Source organism: Pelobates fuscus, chromosome 4 (genome assembly GCF_036172605.1).
Source record: "Pelobates fuscus isolate aPelFus1 chromosome 4, aPelFus1.pri, whole genome shotgun sequence".
Classification (NCBI taxonomy): Eukaryota; Metazoa; Chordata; class Amphibia; order Anura; family Pelobatidae; genus Pelobates; species Pelobates fuscus.
The window spans coordinates 126,318,913-126,338,881 of NC_086320.1; the positions used below are offsets into that span (position 1 = coordinate 126,318,913).

Below are 19,969 nucleotides of genomic sequence, written 5' to 3' on the forward strand. Positions count from 1 at the left end.
CACATACGAGACGCGCATTGGAGCCACAGGGGATCGACACGGGTCTGTGACGGCAGTAGGTGACCAAGGAGAGATCCGACGGTTACGGACCGGACTCAGACGTGCCCGCTAGGTGAGCCCTGACCTCCCTTCACTACCCCACGGGACGAGGCGTCAATCCAAGGTGGGCTGCCCACACGGGTCTCAAGTGGAACCGTGCGCCGCAGCTCCCCGACGCCTACACCCAGACGCCACCGTAAGGTGACGAGACCTATACACCCCCCTACCCCTGACACCTCCCCCTACACCACGCCCCTATACCCCCTCCCTCACCCCGCACCCCCCCCCCACTACTGACGGAGAGACCCCACTAGGCAAAACATGGCACTGACCCCCGCCCCCCTCACTATCATGACTGTCAACGCCAGGGGACTCAACCAGCCCGAAAAACGGACTGGAGCCCTGAGGGACTTCCATGCCCGCAGGGCCTCAGTGGTCATGATCCAGGAGACACACTTCAGGAAAGGTGACAGACCGAAACTGACGGACCACCACTACCCGCACGGATACTTTAGCGACTTCCAAGGAGGCAAATCTAGAGGGACTGCCATCCTCATTAACAAACGAGTGCCGTTCCAGGAGGGGGGGTGCCTCACCGACGACGAAGGTAGATACCTTTTCCTCAAGGGCAAGATAGCCGAGCAGACTTACACATTTGCAACCATCTACGCCCCTAACAGACGTCAGTGCCGCTTCCTACTCCAGACACTACGCAAACTCCACACGTTCGCTGAGGGGACACTGGTACTAGGGGGGGACTTTAACATCACACTGGACCCAACCTGGGACTGCTCCTCCGGCACGTCCCATACCCCACCACAACAGCTACACTCCCTCAAGTCACTCCTTAGATCACACCGGCTGGTAGACTGCTGGAGAGCTCATCACCCCGACGAAAAAGACTACACACACTTCTCCCACCCCCACCAGACATACTCCAGAATAGATCACTTCTACACCACACAACACGCGTTACCTCTAGTGGAAGACGCGACGATTGGTGTGGCGACGTGGTCGGACCACGCACCCGTTACCCTACGCTTAAAATCCCCGCTCTACCGCCCCTCCATCACTAAATGGAGACTCAATGAGTATCTCCTGACCAGAACAGACCTCACAAACCACATCGGAGGAAAAATCAAGGACTATTTCCTAGACAACCCCCCAACAGAGACGTCCCCGACGCTTAGATGGGAAGCCCACAAATGCGTGATTCGGGGACACTTTATACAACAAGGGGCCCTACTCAAGAAACGCTCCGAGGCCCGCCTGACCCAGATCCTGACGGACATCCAACACGAGGAAGACCTAAACAAACACTCACAACACTCCACACACCAAACGAAACTCCTACAGCTGAGACGCGAGTTAACCTCGCTGCTCCACTCTAAATTCCACAGGGACGCGATAAGACACAAAGCGTTCTTTTCCATACACGGGAACAAGAGCGGAAAACTTTTGGCCAAGATGCTTACCAAAAAGAGACAGCTCACATACATCGACAAAATCAGAGATAAAAGCGGTAAACTCCATCGCCTCCCGACCGACATACTGACCACTATAAGGACGTATTACGCGGACCTTTACTCCCTGCCACAACCACACACAGAGACGGCGAAAACACGACTACGAGACAAAATACGCACATATCTCACCACCCACACATCCCCGACTATAGATGACACAACTGCAGCACTGCTAGACGAACCTATCACTCTGTCAGAGCTGGCACAGGCGATCAAACAAACCAAACCGGGCAAGAGCCCAGGCCCTGACGGCCTCCCATTAAAATACTACAAGACCTTCTCGGACAGTTTATACCAGCCACTAGTAGACTCCTTTAACGCGGTGAGAGAGGGCCAACACATCCCCAAACAAGCCCTGACAGCCCACATCACCATAATCCCCAAGGAGGGCAAGGATGGGGAACACTGCGGGAATTACAGGCCAATCTCCCTCATCAATTGCGATGTCAAACTCCTTGCAAAGATCCTGGCGTCGCGGCTACAATCGCACATCCCCGGGCTGGTCCACCCAGACCAGGTCGGGTTTGTGGGAGGTCGTGAGGCCAGGGACAACACCATTCGCACACTCACCCTCATGCACGGCAGGGGGGCGGGAGCCGGGGGCCTTCTCCTGCTGTCCACGGACGCGGAGAAGGCCTTCGACAGAGTCGGTTGGACATACCTTTTCGACACCCTGACACACGCGGGCCTGGGAACCCACATGATGCGCTGGATCACCGCCCTATACCATGAGCCGACGGCACACGTCCTGGTTAACGGCGCGCTGACCCCCGAACTCACAATACACAACGGCACCAGACAGGGCTGCCCCTTATCCCCACTTTTGTTTGTCCTAGCCTTAGAACCATTCCTGACACATATCAGAAGCAACATTAACATCACAGGCATCACGACGGGCGACGTCCACCATAAAGTGGCCGCCTTCGCAGACGACCTGTTATTCTTTATCACCAACCCAGAAATAACCTTGCCCAACATCCAACAGGCCTTTAAGGAATTCGGAGAGATCTCCAACTTAAAAATCAACTATGCTAAATCCCACATCCTGAACGTCAATATCCCCAAAAGACGCGCTGACCCCCTACGCCAGAGCTTCCCATTCCAATGGGCAGACCAAAAAATCAGGTACCTAGGAACCTGGCTGACTAGGGACAGCAAAGACCTCTTCCAAGCCAACTTCGCCACCACACTCACCACCTTCCAGAAAGACATGAAAGAATGGGCACACCCACACATATCCTGGCTCGGGAGAGTCCAGGTCATCAAAATGAATTTCCTCCCACGCCTACTATACCTCTTTCAAACCATCCCAATTAAACTCCCCGGGGCGTTTTTTGCCACACTAAACACAGCCATGATCAAATACATCTGGGACGGTAGACGTCCCAGGATGAAAACCACCACCCTAATGAAACCAAAAAACATGGGGGGCCTAGCACTGCCGGACTTCCGCTCATACCACACGGCCACACATCTCCAGAGGGTGATGGAATGGACGAAAAGCGGAGTCCATAAAATGTGGAAAATAGCGGAGGAATCGGAAGCGAGCATGCCGCTCGCAACCATACCCTGGGGCAGGAAGGACCCAGACACCCGAGCCATGTCCCCGTACATTAAATCCACTCTGGACATCTGGCGCAAAACGGCGAAAACACATAGCTTGGCACCCTACCCATCCCCCCTGACACCTCTGGTACATAACGCAGACTTCCAACCGGGCTTCGACCCGAAAGCCTTTCAAAACACCCCCCAGACCCCGATCCCGAGACTGCACCACGTCATCACCAACGGCAAATGCACACCACTAACATCCATGCTAGGAGGTGAGACACCCACCTTCACACAATGCTTCAAACACGCTCAACTTACCGCCTTCATACGCACCCTACCGCAAGGCACCGCACTCACCAGGACCCGGACAGCGTTCGAGACACTGTGCGATAGCCCAGACCCAACGACACACGGGGTCTCCCTCATATACACATTATTACTAACAGGGACACCTACTGCTAAACCTTTATTCATGGGGAAATGGGAAGCGGCACTGAACACGACATTCACAGACGCAGAATGGGAGCAGATATGCTACCTCACCCACCACTGCTCGACACACAGCAAGACCCAGGAGACAGCATTCAAACTCCTGACAAACTGGTACCGCACCCCACACCTCCTCCACAACATAGACCCAGAACACACCAATCTCTGCTGGAGGTGCGAGAAGGAAACAGGGACCGCAATCCACGTATGGTGGGAATGCGAACTAATTAGACCATACTGGGAAGACATACACAAAATTGTAAAGATGTTCTCGGACGCCCCCCCCCCCCTGGAACCGGCAGCAATGCTCCTTCACCACACCACAGTATCTAAATCCAAATACAAGAGGTCTATGACGGTTAGGATCCTAAACGTAGCTAAACAGATAGTCCCCCTCTACTGGAAACAAAAGACCGCACCCCCGCTGAGGGTATGGTTTGCCAAGATGGAAGAACTTAGGGCCATAGAAAACCTGCTCATGTCAGCCTCAGACAAACCCCAGACATACGCTGAGACCTGGACATTGTGGCTCCTTGAAACCGCCAAGGACACCTTCCTGGACAAGCTCAAAGACAGAGACACGACTGGACCCCGACCCCCCCCCTCCCCCCCCCACCACGGCTTAGACTGAACGCGACTCGAGACTGGAACCCAGGACCGGCCCACCCTGGAGCTCCAATGCGCACCTCCATTCTACTAAAATAAAGACACGTTCACTCTGCGCTGCTACCTACACAGCAGCACTCAACATATCACGCTTTCAGACACAGGTTTAAGTATACCACAGCGGTCACACGCAACGCCCCGCTGTGGCACACATAGCTAACAGATCCCGAACGGGAAGGAGACCCAATACCAAGTACTGCAACACTCCTCCCAGAAGGTGCATACTACCATGAGCCTCGAACACACACTAGGGATGCAAATAATCCAAGCACACGAAACTTGACTAACATAACGCTGCATGCCCACATGTAACACGGGACCTGCGAGCCAGACATTACAAGGGGCCTGCGAGCCCAACTGAACATGCAAAAGTACTGCCCTCAACAAGGGACAGGGCACACATTATGCTCTTGCTCAAACACCTGTGACACTGTATCTACCTGTTTACTTACCCATGAGGGCCTGCGAGCCCGAGATCTTTTTGATACTGATCGTTAAACCTGTCTGCATATTCTAACTTGACTAGAGACCTGCGAGTCTCCAAACTTTGAACGTAAACAAAACTAAAATAAAAATTATATTTACAAAAAAAAAAAAAAGTGAAAGAGTGAGGAGTGGATACAAAATAAAACAAACTGGGAGATCTCATACAACAGCATAGAACAGGGCTTGACAAATTTGCTTGGAATCTTGGAGCAACATAAACAGACAGCAATTCTAGTGGTGAACCCCCCCCCCCCCCCCCCCCCCCCAAAAAAAAAAACCACCAACTCATTATTACCAAGATATGATCATTAGTAATTCATAGGACACCGGACACAAAAGATTACTTCCGAGAAGACAGGGAGGTTCTCTTTGTCATAGTGTTGTCTAAGTCTACTGGCATGCACTCCCCACAAGGTCAATACTTAATATTCTTTGACCACTCCTAGATCCTAATAATCTTTACCAAGAAGATAGACCACTTCAACCACCCCCCCCCCCCCCTCCCCTGCAGACCCTCCATTTCTCCATTCCCCCTTATCGGTTTGCCACGATCGCGTTACCTGTCTGAGTCCACTGAGACTGCTCGGCCACGCTACACACAGCGGCAGGAGGGGAGCAGCACAGCACATCACTCCCCTCCTGTTGGTTAGTCGGCGACCCCAGGCCCCGGCCGGTGCTGCTGTGCACCGGCCATAAAGATCTGCTGGTGGCCCACGGACAGAGGGGTCACAGTGGCTGCTGGGCCCCCTGGAGTGACGGGCCCGGTCGCAGCTGCGACCATGGTAGTTACACCACTGGCAATCTTGATGATCTCAGCCAACCCAATGCTTTCCCCTTTCAAATAGTTGTGAAACTATTGTGCATGCGTGTCAAAACGCGCTAGTCAGGATCTTCTCATATGCATCTCTATGGGGGAACGTTCAATGTCTCCTTTCAGAGACATTGTGCAGTTCTGGACTAGGAAACCTCTCTACTGGATGACTGAGTGACTGCCACTAGAGGTGTTACTAGGCAGTTATGTTATCACTGTGTGTGCTCTGTAAAAATAGTGTTCATATTGAAAAGCCAGCAGGGACAAGCTAAAGACCCCAAAACCACTACATTAAGCTGTAGTGGTTCTTGTGACTATATAGTGTCCGTTTAACAAAGATACTATATACTAAACTCTTATTTTCTTGTACCTGCATACTATGGTTCTGATCTTTCCTTTTCTCCCCTAGTGGACATTTATACTTTTTTTCCTTTTCTCACCCTTTTAAAATTTAGTTTCAATAAAGGTATGGTCTTTTTGTCCCCCCTGTAACATTTCTCCGGTATATATTTATACACACACACACGCCTTATCCTTTTTCACTGTGCTCTCCCTCGTTGGGTCACCGATCCCCTGGGGTATTCATGGAGATCAATTCTCTCTATTTTTATATAATGTAAGTTAACCCCCATTATTTTTTGCCTAGGTGACGTTTAAATAAAACTATTACAATCTCTACGATTGTAAGATATATATTATTCCCCACTACCATTGTCAAGCTGTGGCAATACAGCATTGATATGTATACAAACATACAACTAGCAAGTACTTTTCCCTCTGAATTGACAGTTAGTTCATTTAAAAAAAAGGGGGGGGGGTCACATAATGCAACAAAACCACTCTTAGCTTTAAGTTGCGATAAAATTAGGACTGCTACAAATGTTTGAGTAAAAAAAATTAACACACTAGAACTTAAAAACAAGTAATGGTTTCATTTCCCATTTCTTTGTTGTTTTTTTTTTGTTGTTTTTTTTTTGAGAGAGGGGTGGGGGCGGCGAATGGGTCACTTTCTCTATAAAAAGATAGGAAAATAATAAAAACTGCAACTCATCTATAATGTGGATTAAGTCTTTATGTAATGCTTTGGTTTCTTTTAACTTTATAATAAAGTATTAGAGTATATTACAATCCAGATCTCAACTACTAAAACTGGGGAAAATCACCATGGAAAATAGTAGGGGACCTATTTGACACCATAACTTCTTTTCAATTACGGTACATTCTTATGGTGTCCATACGGTTTCTTTAAAGCATCCATCCAGTTGCAGAATAAATTTAAAAATGTAATTCCTCACAAATACATTTTAAATACTGGGGATAATTGGAAAGGTATAGCTTTTAAAGAAACACTGTAGCATAAGGAATACAAACATGTATCAATTGAATCTATGATGTAGTACGGAGTACTGTTGCATGTTCTAGAACTTAACACTTACAATAGGAGATGGGAAGTACCGGTAAGATGGGATGCATGATTAGCACCTAGGAACAAATAAAGCCCAAAAGAGCCTTAGGCACAACAGGGAATAGCACAAAACAAAAAACAGGCAACATAAATTAATGCCATCTGCACACAAAAAAAAAAAAAAAAAAAAAACAGCTGAACTAAAAGCAAAATATGTTTGTATGTCATATATGTCCTCTTCCAAACAAGCGCTGACTCAGCCTTGATCTAAAGCAAAGGATTTCCCAGAAATGCTTTACTAGGAATGTTGGGATGCATCTGCTTTACAATGAGCTGCCGTAGTATAATTTTTTTAGAATGACACACAAACAGCATACATATTTAATTTTTTACTCTTAAAGTGTCAGAGTGGCCCTCTTTGGCATTTTATAAAAGTAACATTTTCAAGATAATTCAGCACTTTGATAAAGCCTCAGAATTACACCTTCCCAATTATCAGAAAGCCAGGATGGTTCTGTTTTGCCCAGCTTTGTTCAGTAATTTAAATTGGATGTGGATTAGAAAGACAATCACTTTTTTTGGGGGGGGGGAGTGGGGGGGAGGAGGAGGGGAAGAGGGGAGGGTGAAGGGAGTTTTAAACACAAGCGTATTAAAATTTTTTTTTAAAAAAATAAGCAAGGACATTTTACTTTTTGTAAATCTTTTATTCTTTAGTATTAGAAAAACACGATCAGGAACACACTCTCGGATAACCAAAGGGAAACCACGACAGAGCACTGATCAAAAGGCAATTTGGGTTTAAATAACCCTCTTGAAGCTGTAATTGGCTGTATGTGGCATCTGACCCCAAAACGTGCGTGCACGTCTAGGACATGACGTCGCACGCACGAGCCATCTTTAATATGGGCAGAGGCTATATCCTTATAAAAACCGGAAAGCGCGCCCAGCGTTTCTAGGAAGGCCGCACGCGCTGGGGACCGTGACAGAAGGAGGTCGGGGAGCTGTTTGCCGCGAGCAAGGTAAGTATTACCGTATATACTCGAGTATAAGACGAGTTTTTCAGCACATTTATTGTGCTGAAAAACCCCCACTCATCTTATACTCGAGTCAATTGTCTGTATTATGGCAATTTACATTGCCATAATACAGACAAGGACCAGGGGCTGGCAGGAAGCTGTAACTTACCGTTCCTGCAGCTCCTGTCAGCTCCCTTCTCTCTCCTCCGGTCCGTGCAGCTCCCAGGTCAGCTCCCTCTGCAAGTCTCGCGAGAGCCGCGGGGTCAGAGCGTTGCCACGGGTTACCATGGCAATGCTCCGCGCGGCCGCGAGACTTGCAGAGGGAGCTGACCTGGGAGCTGCATGGACCGGAGTAGAGAGAAGGGAGCTGACAGGAGCTGCTGTGAAGGTAAGAGCTCTCTGCCAGCCCCCCTCCTACAGCCCATCCACTGGACCACCAGGGAGTGAGAGCCCCCCTCCCTGGCCAGCTAACAAGCAGGGAGGGGGGACAAAAAAATAAAACAAATTATAATAAAATAAAAAAATAAAAATAAAATAATAATTAAATAATAATAAAAAAAGCCCACCCCCCACCAATGCTCTGCATCACACAAACTGCAAATAAATATTCAATTAATATAATTTTTTTAGGATCTAATTTTATTTAGAAATTTACCAGTAGCTGCTGCATTTCCCACCCTAGTCTTATACGCGAGTCAATACGTTTTCCCAGTTTTGGGGGGTAAAATTAGGGGCCTCGGCTTATACTCAAGTATATACGGTAGTTCTGTGCGGCCACGTCGACAGAAGCCCGCGGAACCGGGACAGCCAGAAGTCATCAGACAACCAGGAAGTCCGGTGGGTAAACAAATAAGAGCGCAAAAAAATTTGCTCTATTAACGGGGAACAGGGCCAGGGTTCCAGGAATCAGAACCACTACAGTTGTTATGGTTCTTGAAGTACTGCTTGAAAGAAATGCTTGCCTTTACCCCTCAGTAATGCAATATAATTACAAAGACAATAAGACAATGCCAAATATAAATTAAACATATAGGGAATAAAATAGACTGATGCCAATACGAATTTATATTAAGTCAAATGTAGTTTTTTACGGTCTTATTGCAGTAGTACCATGGGAATTTAGCAGGTATAAGCCTTACATGGGTGGGTCAAATCTTCTCTATGATGGCTTACAGTACCTTCCGTTAAACCACTGCATCAGAGGAAGGCAAGATGTCGAGCCCATAATGCTTCTTGAATGTATGGAGAGATGATTATGTTGCTACTGTGATGATTTCCGGATCTTTCTGTCCAAGAAGCTGACACTGCTCTTGAAGAGTGCACTCTGATTTTAACCAGAGGAATTTTATCATTAGCCAGATTTCCTTGTCTAATAGCCAGTGTGATCAATATGGAAATAGTTGATCATTAGATGTTGCTTTTCCCTTTAAAAAAAAAAATCCTCTAAAATGTATAAACTCTTTGTTCTGAGCGGTTGCTGCCTAAAAGATACGTTTGCAGGCTGTTTTTGCTTTATTATCTGTAACAGAGCTTCCTGTACCCCGGTTGGGTACCCCTGCCGACCGATGCTCCTAGTGCTTACCAAAAGCTCCAAGCACTTCTCCAGACACCATAAGTACTGCAGACCCAACAAACCGCCACAGCTTAGTTGGGGTCTCACCGTCTCCTACCCACATTGGACCTATGACAAGGCTCCAGGTTCCAGTGGGTGAACCTCTCTTCCTCCAGAGAGCGAAGCAGGAACAGCTCTTACAAGAGCTAGTGATTATTCAAGGGAGTATGAAGAGCATAGCAATCCCTTGGAACAGTTTCCCCCAATAAGAGACAAGACTCTAGATTGAGGGTAAATCAGGAACATAAAGTTTAATGGCACACACTGGTCTTTTAACCCCTTAATGACGGGTGACGGACCTCGTCCGTCACGCGGTAAAATTAACCCCAGATCGCCGCAATCGCGGCGATCGTGGGGTTAATGGTGCTCCGGTCTGCCTCTGCATTAGAGGCAGACCGGGAGCACCGGATCCGGCTGCCCCAGTACATGTGCCCGCTCTGACAGCATGCCAGAGCGGGCACATGTGCTTAGTATACTCACCTCCGCCTCCCTGCACTTCCGGGTTCAGTGTGAAGTGCAGGGAGACGGATCAGTGTTGATCCTGCCCCCTGGTGACAAAAAAATAAAATTTATTTAAAATCCCACCCCCCTTTACCCCCCCTTTACCCATTTTAATAAAAAAAATTAACCCCTTCCCTGCCAATTGATCACTGACTACAGTTATCAATTGGCAGGGATTACATTTTACTAAGATCTGATTTTTTTTTTTTTAACCCCTGAGGGTTAATTCTTTTTTTTTTTTTAACCCTCAGGGGTTCAATTTATTTTTAATTAATTTAAATATTTTAAAATTATAAATTTAGCTAGCTGGGGAGGGTGGAAGTGAGTGGGGAATTGGGGGATTTAGTATTAGGCTAACTAGGGGTTAACGTTAAAAAAAGTTTAAAAATAAGCTTTAAAAAGTTAAAAAATTAAGTTAAAAAAAAGTTTTAATAACGTTTAAGTAAAAAATTAAAAAAAATAAACCCTTTACCCAGTCCAAATAAAAATTAACCCCTTCCCTGCCAGTCGATCACTGCCTACAGTGATCAAAATACAGATCACAGTATTATACTGTGATCTAAATTTTTTTTTAACCCCTGACGATTAACTTTTATTTGTTTTTTAACCCTCAGGGGTTAAATTTATTTAATTAACTAATTTAAATATTGTATAATTAAATATTTTGCTAGCTGGGGTGGGTGGGAGTTATGGGAAAATGGGGAATTTACTGTTAGTGCTGCTTACCGCTAGTTAGGGGTTAACGTAAAAAAAAAAAGCTTAGAAAAATGTTAAATCTGTAAAAAAAAGTTTTACGAAAGTTTAGGAAACTTTAAAAAAAATGAATAATCAAAACAAAAGTTTAAAAAATAGTTTTAAAAAGTAAAAAAAGTTTTAAAAAGTAAAAAAATACATTTAATAACGCTCATTACCACTACACCTGGTACAAGCTAGCGGAAAAATGATCCCACGCTAAGGTTCAAAATATGCCTTTTGAAATACCCTGGGATGTCTTCTTTAAGAAATGGTATGGCTTTATGGGGTATTTGGATTATATAGCCTGGTAAAATACTCTAAAATGGGACATGGGCACAGCGTAAAAATTCAAAATTTAAAAAAAAATGGAATGGCTGTGTCCCAAATGTGCCCCTCCGATGTCCACATATACCTGGCAAAGGTACATACGGGGGTATTTTTGTACTCAGCAGACATAGCTGAGCAAAATATGAAGTATTATACAGTGGTAGTACACATATGGTTTGCAAAATATACTGTGCAAACTCACTTTGTGTCAAAAAGGCAGAAAAAAACGCTTATAACCACTACACCTGGTACACGCTAGCGGAAAAATGATCCCACGCTAAGGTTCAAAATATGCCTTTTGAAATACCCTGGGATGTCTACTTTAAGAAATGGTAGGCCTTTGTGGGGTAGGTTGAATTTAAAACCTGCAAAGATGCTTGGAAATTGCACATAGGCCCGGCGTCAAAATTCAAAGTTCGGTCAAAACTGATATGGCTTGGTCTCCTATATGGCACTGTAGCTTCACAAAATAGTGCCATAGACATACAATGGGGGTGTCCTTTTACTCAGAAGACTTAGCTGAGCATAATTTGGGGGGTTTGAACTTAGTGGCACACATGAAATATACAAAATGCCCAGCAAAAATGCAATCCGTATGTAAAAAATGCACAAAATTATTTTTTACCACATACTTTGGCATGTAATGGTAAAAAAATGGGGGCATGTTAAGGCACAATATGCACCTTATGAGATACCCTGGAGTGTCTACTTTTACAAATGGTAGGCCTTTGTGGGGTTTTTTTGAACAGTCAAATTACTATAATACCCCAAATGGAAGCATAGGCTCATTAAATCCGTCTCTCAAAATTCTACTGTGAATACTGAAAAGGACAGGTCTCCTATATGGCACTGTAGCTTCACGAAATAGTGCCAAAGACATACAATGGGGGTACCGTTGTACTCAGCAGAAGTAACTGAACACATAATAAAACTTTGTACAGGAATAGCACACACCAACTTTACAAAATACACATGAGAAGTTCTTTGTTATAAGTTTGTGTGCGAAAACCCCCCAAAAACACAATTTTACTCCAATATTTAGCAGAGGTTGGCGGTAAAATGGCTACGTAGAAAGTGTCAAAACAACCTTAGGTAAATAGCCTGTGGTGTCTACTTTATATAAATATATACTTTTGTGTGGCAATTTTGTTTTCTTTTATGGCTATTAGGCTTACAAGACAAACATACCAAATTCTAAAATCGCTCCACATAAAAAGTTTATTTTACTCCTTGTGCTTTGTGACCTGTAACTACCAAAAAAAAACTTAAAATCCCAGACACATTATATATTCTGTAAATCAGAACAACTAAATTTATTTTTAATTACTTTCCTTAACCTGCACTAATTATGTACACATTATTATTGCAAAAAAATTGCAGTTGAACGCAAATAGCAAAAAATGCAAAAAATGCAGTTGTCATTAAGTGAAAGACAAGCTTCTGAAGCTCTGTCCTTAAGGGGTTAAACAAGTTTTACAGCAAAGGTGACGCCCATGTGGACCTAGTTGGGCACCGAATACAAAACATACAAGCCAATAAAAACAGAGGTTTACATTCAGACACTCCCATACAGTGTACACATACCCTCCCCTCTGCCTGTGATATAATTAACGAAGACAACGGACTAACTCAATTAACGCTAAGCAGCAAAAAAAACACACCACATTTTACAAAGTCTGGAAAACACCCCAAAACACCACACATCCCATGATAGCCCTGATGTGGGTGAACAACATATCCAAAAATCACCCAGATTGGTTCAGGAATTTCCTAGAAGTCATAGTTTTGACCGACCGCAAGCATGGCACCTTGCCCAAAACAGTTCGATAGAATCAGGGCTAACAGTCGGTCTCTCTGTCTGAAGTACAAAAGTACATAACTCACATGAACAGAGCCTGTTTAAAGTATTTTAGCCATGTTTATCACAGGGGCCATAGTCACAGGGTAGGAGGCTGGCAAACAGGCCCCTCCAAAAACCAGTAGCGAAGTTGCTTTCGTCACATTATCCATAAGGTCTGACGTATATGAGGTCTAGGTTTTATTGGCCAGTTGTGGAACATCTAGTTTGGGTAATGCATCCAATTCCTTGCCTCCATCTTCCAGTATACTTAATCAATCTTTTAAATAGTTTTCCAGGTATTGCAACTATCTTATCAGATTCATTAACCAAGTGTTTCATCATAAACCACTCATTTTGTCATCTGACTTTTCTTCCAGCATTCGCAACGCATAGGTAAATTTGTGGGTTCCTCATCTGGAACACATTTGTCTGCCATATTCGAATCTAGACAGCCTGATGAAGCAACTGTTGAAGCAGAGAATTCTCCAGAGGAAGAGTGATTCAGAAGGTAATCTATACCTTTTGACTGCTGTTTTAGTAGGCTGTTGAGTAGTACTGTTGAGTACAGCAGATACCTTCACTTTTGAAAAAGCCTGTTGAGGATTAGTTTGAACAATTTAAAGGGACCACAGTCACCAGAACAACTACAGCTTATTGAATTTGTTCTGGTGAGTAGAATCATTACCTTCAGGCTTTTTGCTGTAAACACTGTATTTTCAGAGAAAATGCAGTGTTTACATTACAGCCTAGTGATAACTTCACTGGCCACTCCTCAGATAGCTGTTAGAGATCCTTCCTGAGTCATGGCGGCCTAAAATACATCCAAACATTCAGTGTCTCCAACCTCTGTATGCAGACACTGAACTTTCCTCATAGAGATTAAATTGATTCAATTCATCGCTATGAGGAGATGCTGATTGACCAGGGCTGTGTTTGAATCATACTGGCTCTGCCCCTGATCTGCCTCTTTGTCAGTCTCAGCCAATCCTATGGGGGAAGCATTGTGATCAAGCTACCACTTCTGATGTCAGCAGGCAGGTCAAAAGGAAAAACAGTGACAAAGCCAGCAGCTTCAGGCTTGAATACAAGTAAGATTTTACTATATTTAGGGAGGCATAAGGGGACCAGGGGGGCTAGATGGTGGTTTTAACCCTATAGGGTCAGGAATTCATGTCTGTGTTCCTGACCATATGGTGCTCCTTTAAGAAATGCTGAGATTTTCCCTTCTTTGGATTTTTCCAAATTGTTTGAGCATTGAAGACAATGCATTTTCTTGCAGTCATCTAGTAGTGGAGTCTGGCATGATTTGTATGTTTCTTTTAGCTCTTGAGCAGGAGGTTGTACTATCCAACTTCCTAATTACCTTCTCAGGTCCAAGGGCAGTATGGCTAGACAATTGTAATTGAATATCTTTTCCTTACATTACTCTACCTCTATACCCAGTGGAGGGGCACGTGGAGCCCTGTCCTATTCTTACACAGACCCTGCAGTCAGTAAGGCTCAGCAAAATATAAATACCCTAAAGATTTTTTATTTTTACTCCAATGTGCATGCGCATTCATGCACCTAGGAAGTCATGAAAAACACACACACGTCCCATGAGAGCATTCTACTTGATGCTTGGATCAACCGTGTCCATAAAGACTGTCTCATGGGTAAGCATTTTACGCAACTATGTGAAATGCTGCCCCTTCGCATTCCACGACAGTTTGATCACATGTCTGCTTTTGCAGATATACTGCATGAAGATGGATCTATTCCTAATCAAACACTGGAGAACACCACCCATGTGTGCTGCAAGAAGAGTGACAGCTGACACAGTAACACCAGTTATAATGCTGGTGGCAAGCTACTCTTGCTCCTCATCAAAAATAGATTAGAGCAACATTAAGGAGAGAGGAAGATTAAATGGGCTACTTTGTGTGGTATGTATTTGAGAAAGTGGCTGATGTTTTAGAATGGACAGTGGTAATTACTGTGTTAAAGAAACAGCATTGCCAACACAGTGAGTGTGAAGATACTAAAAATAAATAATAAAAATTTCTATTGACCGAAATTTATTTTGAAATACAGCAACTTTAGAACAATATAAAGTGAAGTCTACAATAACAGATTGTTTAATTTAAAATATATAGTGCGAGTGAGGGAACGGTTTGCAGGTATACTTTAGTGGAAATGTTCTTCCTTGGCTCCATTGAAACTTTTTAGCAGCTAATGAAATTCATTAAACATTGGCCATACTGGAACATGTTAAGCATATCAATGCAGAGAAGGGTATTTTATTAGGTTTTAATAAGCTACTGGAAAGTGTAATTTGAGTTGCAGCCTTCAGTTCAGGGTAGTGAAGTGAATCCCTTACCTAGAGTTCTTCAGGTTTATCAGTGGATCTTTGTGTTTTTCAGAAGGAGATGAGAGCTGCTAAACCATATCAAATTTACCTTTAGGACTTATACTATGTCCACAGTTTCCCCAGTATAGGTAATCCCTGTCCATGCACAGTATGCTGGATTCAGATTAAGACCCTATCATAGTATTTCAGAGGAGGATCTCCACTGTTGGTCAAATGCCCCATACACAGTGGGGAAGACAGAGTTTGACATTTCAGATTCATGTAATATGAACTATGATAACAAGCTACAAAGCTTTATGAAGGTCCTCTTTTCGACATTGGCACATGGCAAACCAGAGAAGAAGCATTTACCTTACTAGCTCACTCGTCAATAGGCTTGACTCCTAAACTGCATTTGAAACTATTTTGTACCCTCTTTTACAAAACATGCATTACGAACTTACAAGCTAGGCCTTCTTGCCTGCATGTGGCCTCCCTTAGCCTGGAAAAAGCATGAAGACCGGCAAAGAGAACACAACATAGCTACATACCGTTCACTGAGAACGGTTGTTGAAAGAATGTTTTTTTTCTGAAAGAACTTTAAACCTTGCAGACCTCAAAAACATCATTAGAAGACTGACTTTGAGGCCTGGATTATTATTTGGATTTTTTTTCAAAACATGCAACCTCTACAATCTATTTTGAAGGCTGTAGGGTGACAACACCAAAAACAGGTAGTGGAAGGATGAAAGTTGCCCACATTCTGTTATCAGAACTCTGCTACTTGTCTTTAACAAGTATTTTCACTTATTGGTAATACACTACCTTATACCATGTCTGAAAATTATAAATAAATACAAAAACATATTTGGTCCCCCCTAACACGTCAGTTGATTTTCCCCACATATTACTATACCAAAGCATTTGATGCATGGATATGTATAGATCAAACCCCCCCCCCCCCCACCCCACCCCACCCCCCTCCCCCACAAAAAACCAAAAACATGTGCAACACACACACACACAAAACAATATAGAATCCTTGTATTACCTGCAAGAAGACTAAGCTTTGACTGAAATCGCAGGAAGACAGAAGGTCATGACTTCTGGGACAGATTAGGAAACAAGGGAGAGGCAACAGAACCAATAATCGAGCTGCAGTCACAGAGCAGCCAAGGCTACAGAAAGAAGGGGAGTGCATTGTGCAACTAGTGTTTGTTACTATGTATGGTTTTTGGAAGGGTTTGGGTTTTTTGCCACATAATTTGATGAACAGATTTTGTGATGCCTTGCATAGTTAAATAATATAGAAATTTGCATTGTAGCACCTATATAGGCATGGTAAAAAGTAATATGTGTTAGGGTGGGGAAGTTATATGCACACATGCTTATACAGACATAAATATGTTTTTTCTCTAACTCAAAGTTAAAAAAAAAAAAAATTCACAATGATCACAAAAGGAGAGCATCAAGATAACATTTGACTCACATGGGTTAACATCTCTGTATCTGTTCCGACTCTTGTTTTCTGGATTCTTTGCAATCTTATTGGACAATACAGGAGATTTATATCTTATTTCCTGGAAGAAGAGAAAGAAGAAAATAAATAAATTAAAGACTATTGAATTTACATTTATATACATACAAACCAGTGCAGCTGGTGAAGTTTTGAGATGGTGGGGTGCCAGCTTCCTCCCCTAGAATTTTTCTCCTCTCTATATAGTACAGAGATACTCATACAATGCACAGAGCTGGGCATAATAAAGAGATGTTCATACAATAAAACAAGCAGGGCACAACAAATATTTCTAAATACTTATACTGCTCTCTCCAATCACATGGGAAAGGTGTTTTTACTGACCTCTCTACCAACGCCGTGCCGATAATGCCACAGCTGGCTCCACCTCCATGGCAAACAATCTTGCTGATCTCAGCCAATCCAATGCTTCCTCATAGGGAAACATTGGGAAACTATTGCGCATGTGCAGAAAAACGTCATGCTGCGCAATAATTTTCTGATTTCATTGAATCAATGCATCCCTATAGGAAGCATTTACATAGGTGCTGTACACTGTGCAGCACTGACCCAGGAAACCCTTCTAGAGGTCTGGTAACCCCTCTAGTGACAGTAACTCAAACAGCAATGTAAACACTGCCTCTTGTCTGAAAAGGCAGTTTAGAGGCAGTGTTTACATTGAAAAGTGTGCAGTGAGAGGCTATAAACACCAGAACAACTAACTACATTAAGCTGTAGTTGTTCTAGTGACTATAGTGTCCCTTTAAGAAATGTATTTTTGACTTTGAAAAATCTGGCTCCTAACTTTTTTAGCTGGCTCCTAGATTGCAAGCAAATTTGTCAACCACTCATAATGAATTATTATTAATAAAAATGTTAATAACAAATAAAGGATGTATTTATATTCATCAAACAAAAACCTAAGAGCATAAGGTTTTTTTTTTTTGTTTTTGGTTTTTTAATAATGACCAAGAAAACAAATAAAATTAATACCAAATATTTGCTCTAGCATGAATCTGGTGTGTTCATAAAAATAAACAAATGACAACATAAAAATATGAACTTCCTTTAATGATCTTAAGTTGTAGACAGGGATTTAATTTGTGGTCAGAGTGCACCATCCAGCTCGGCATTAGAACATGCCATTGCACACCATGCACACGCATATGCTCCTGGGGAGCAGTGGTTTTAATTACCCAAATTAAAAGTACTCATTCTATCTACCTTAAAATACTAAATGTTGATATGACCTACCCAGAGAACATTTAACTATGTTACCGCAACTGGCTACCCAAAGTGCTATGTAACAGTTTTTTCAAATATTAGTAGTATAGGTCCCTCACTATGCTATTTGGCTTAGTGCACCTTAAGGTGTAAAATGTCTCTTCAACTTTCTATGTGATAGCACCCATTCTGATTCATACAGTTGCATGACGATGGCAGACTAAGAATTGGGAAACCGTATGTATGAATAGTAAATCTATTTGCATAATAATATCAAACTGATGGAGAAGGGTGATGGTAGAAGTGCGATAAGGACAGAGGCAGGAAAGTGATCTGGTGATAAAAGTAAGAAAGGAGTGTGAAAGGGATAATGATCAGAAGGAAAATGATGGTTTGAGGATCTGGAAAAAGGGTAATGGAAAATGAGATTAAAGACTTTATGGATGAAGAAGGGAATTATCAGAAGAGATGATGGCAGCTGGTGAAAGAAAGGGGCAATAGTGAAAAATCAAAGATGTGATGCACTATATGGACAAAGGTATTGGAACACACCACTTAATTATTGGATTCAGGCGTTTCAATCAGACCCATTGCAACAGGTGTTTTTTAAAAAAAAAATCAAGCACCTATCCATGCAGTCTGCATTTATAAACATTTGAGAAAAATAAAATGAGTTGTTCTAAAGAGCTCAGGGAATTCAAGCGCTGTACTGTGAATGGTTGCCACCATTTCAGTTTGGGAAACTTCATCCCCGCTAGATGTTCCACAGCCAACTGTAAGTGGTATTATTGGACAGTGGAAACGTTTAGGAACAGCAGCAACTCTGCTACAAAGCAGAAGATCACGTAAAGAGCTGAGGAGCGTGGTGCATAAAAGTCACCAACGCACTGCTGATTCCATAGTTAAAGAATTCAAAAACTTCCACTGGAATTAATATCCGCACAAAAACTGTGCGCAAGAGCTTCTTGGAATGGGTTTCCATGGCCGAGCAGCTGCATGCAAGCCTCACATAAATAAATAAAATGCAAAAAACACCACCACTGGACTCTGGAACAATGGAGTGACGAATCATGCTTCTCTGTTTGGCAGTCTGATGCGCGATTCTGGGTTTGGCAGATGCCAGGCAAACATTATCTGCCTGACTGGATCGTGCCAACTGGAAAGTTTGGTGGAGGAGGGATAATGTTATGGGGCTGTTTTTCAGGAGTTGGGCTAGGCCGGTTACTTTTAGTGAAAGGAAATCTTACTGCTTCAGCATACCAAGACATTTTCGACAATGCTATGCTTCCAACTTTGTGGGAACAGTTTAGAGAAAGCCATTTTCCATTCAAGCATGACTGTGCCCCAATACAAAGAATGACCATAGATACATGGCTGGAGCAGTTTGATGTGGAAGAACTTGACAGGCCCGCACAGAGCTCTGACCTCAACCCCATCGAACACCTTTGGAATGTATTGGAACAGAGATTACGTGCCAGACTTTCTCGTCCAACATCAGTGTCTGACCTCACAAATACGCTATTGGATAAATGGGCAGCAATTCCCACCAAAATCTTCTGGAAAGCCTTCCCAGAAGAGTGGAATCTGTTAGAGCTGCAAAGGGAGAAACCAACCAGATATCAAATGTCTATGTAGTTAGAATGCCATATCATAAAAGTCCCTGTTGATGCAATGGTCAGATGTCCAAAAATACTTTTTTCCATATAGTGTAGGTAAGGTGGAAAGAGACTAGGCAAAAAGGAGGTGGATGAGAGAAGACAAAATAGAGTGAAAAAGGGCAAGGGAATAGATATACCGAGGTATAAAGACATTTATGATGGAAAATCGAATTGGGATCATGGTGAAAATATAAAAAAAACTTTTGGGGAGGAAAACTTTTGGGGAGCCAACACTATC

At 43.3% G+C, this 19,969-nt stretch overlaps 1 protein-coding gene across 1 annotated transcript in view; it reads right to left on the bottom strand.

Annotated features, from left to right (window-relative positions):
* The window catches only part of PTPN2 (protein tyrosine phosphatase non-receptor type 2), a 99,096-nt gene that overhangs the window by 61,722 nt on the left and 17,405 nt on the right, over positions 1-19,969 (bottom strand). The window contains exon 2 of the mRNA XM_063451595.1: positions 16,823-16,913. Within this exon, the coding sequence (XP_063307665.1) occupies positions 16,823-16,913 (91 nt within the window). The remainder of the gene's footprint in view (positions 1-16,822; positions 16,914-19,969) is intronic.